This window comes from Aptenodytes forsteri, unplaced genomic scaffold (assembly GCF_000699145.1).
Source record: "Aptenodytes forsteri isolate BGI_AS27 unplaced genomic scaffold, ASM69914v1 Scaffold624, whole genome shotgun sequence".
Classification (NCBI taxonomy): domain Eukaryota; kingdom Metazoa; phylum Chordata; class Aves; order Sphenisciformes; family Spheniscidae; genus Aptenodytes; species Aptenodytes forsteri.
In genome coordinates, this window is record NW_008794808.1 from 206,923 (window position 1) to 209,024 (window position 2,102).

The window sequence follows — 2,102 nt, forward strand, 5'->3', positions numbered from 1 at the left end:
ATGCCTCACTCTAGAAGGTACCGCTCGTCGGAGCGCAGCAGCCGAGGCAGCTATCATGAGCGCTACAGAAGTCGCAAACACAAGAGACGGCGGACGCGGTCGCGATCGAGCAGCAGTGAGCGTGACCGTCGGCATCGTCGGGAAGACAGTTACCATGTTCGATCCAGGAGGTGAGTCTGCAAAGATGAGGCGGGACCTCGAGCCCTGTGGTGTTTCTCCAGCTCGGCCGGAGGCAGCTGTGGTCAGCCCAGCTTCTGGGTGGCCTGGGCCCTGTTCTGTCGTGTGCTTTGAGCTGTAACTTCCCGGGCGGTGTTCATAATCGAATCCCCCTCGGCTTGCTTCCCCTCCCTAGCTACGATGACCACTCAGCAGACAGGAGGGCCTACGACCGGCGTTACTGTGACAGCTACCGGCGGAATGATTACAGCCGCGAGCGGGGGGAAGCCTACTATGAACCCGAGTACCGTCATTCCTACGAATACCGACGCTCCCGGGATCGCGAGGGCAGCTACCGGAGCTGCAAAAGCAGCCGGCGTAAGCACAGGCGGAGGCGGCGCCGCAGCCGGTCCTTTAGTCGCTCCTCATCGGTGAGTATCCTGCTGTGCTGGGCCTCCCCTGTAACCTTTCTCTCCCAGGTGGCGAGCTGGGTAAGTAGAAAACTCACTTTCTAACGCTCTCTCGGACTCAGCTTGAGAAATGCGTAGAAAGCCTTTGTTGCAGACAGCAGTTCCTGTCCACCATCCTGATGCGCCTCGGCTATGGCTGCCCTGTGCCAGCTGGGCACAGGCAGCTCAGACCCTCTCTTAGTCTTGCCTGCTCAGAGGTGGGAGGAGGACAGGCGTGCCTTGTGAGGCTGGCGTGTCCCCCGGGGTGGTGCCGCAATCCTCAGCTCCTTTATCCCTGCAGAGCGCTGCTTTTGTTCGGTGATGCTCATTAAGAGCTGTCTAGGAACCCCAGCCAAGCAGTCTTTTGTGCGAGGTTTGTACAGCAAACGTTCAGCTGATCCTGGTCCCAGAGAGCTCGGTCTGCCTGCGACAGGCGGCTTGGTCCCTGTGGTCCCTGGTTCGGGCCTGTGTTCTGTGGCAGGAAGCCCTCCGTCTCTGAGGGTTAGGTCCTGCGTCAGAGCAGGATCCTTCTGGGTGGGCCCAGCTGACGTGGGATGTTGTGCGAGGGGCTTTGCAAAGGAGTAGAGCTTGTGGACCGGTCAATTCAGGTGGAGGCAGCAACCATTACAGGCTCTTCCCAGCAGTGTCCCTGGCTTTCTCTTCTTGTCTGTTCTGCTGTTCACCTTCCACTTCTGTTAGACCCCAGACACGTTCTCTGCTCTGTGTGTGGAGCTCTCAGTGTTGTCTGGTCTGTTCTGGCTGTATGTCCAGGGATGGGATTGTGGGCTGGATTTGGGTCCCAAGTCTGCTGGCCAGTTGCTCCCAGGTGTGGGGATACTTAGCTGAAGAACTGGAGGCAGGAATTTTCTCTTCTCTGGCATAAACCTCTTATCTGCCTCATCCCAGGCTGTCCCTATTCCCTGTTGGGCCTCTGCTTCTCTCCTGGAAGTTAGTCCTTCCAGGATCAGCTTCTTTGGGAGAGGGTCTAGGAAGAAGTGTCACGTCTTTCCCCAGGCAGTCACTCATAAATTCTTTCTGGTTTTGGATGGATCGTTGTACTGAGAGTTGCTTCTGAAATCTCTGAATTCATCTTTTCCTGAGCGTTGGGGCTGGGGGAAGCTATGTGGGTGGTTATTGGAATGGGATGGGGAGTGCCTGTGTGGGGCAGCCTGGCCCTTTGCTTGTGCAGGACTTCCCAGCACCTGCCTTCTGCTGCCTTTCCTCAGTGGCTGCCGTGGGGCTGAAGTGAGCCTCTCCCCGTGGCCACTGAGCGCCCGGCTGCAGAGTTGTGCTTCGGCGTGCTCTCTTGGCATTATCCAGGACCCGAAGGCCAGTGCCGTTCCTCTCTGAGCCCCCCTAGGAGCGAGAGCAGCTGGCCCCTTCCACTGCCCCTCCGCTAGCCCTTGTTCTGACCGTCTCTGCTCTCACACTGGTTCGGGTGGGGCTGTTTGTAGGTTCTTTTTTTTCTTTTTTTTTCTTTTTTTTTTTTTTTTTTTT

The 2,102-nt window shown here is 57.2% G+C and overlaps 1 protein-coding gene across 2 annotated transcripts in view; it reads left to right on the forward strand.

Annotated features, from left to right (window-relative positions):
• Window positions 1–2,102, forward strand: part of CLK2 (CDC like kinase 2) — a 7,089-nt gene continuing 4,987 nt past the window's right edge. For both annotated transcript variants that reach the window (XM_009274452.1, XM_009274453.2), the window contains exons 1-2: window positions 1–170; window positions 353–587. In XM_009274452.1, coding sequence (XP_009272727.1) covers window positions 1–170; window positions 353–587 — 405 coding nt within the window. The remainder of the gene's footprint in view (window positions 171–352; window positions 588–2,102) is intronic.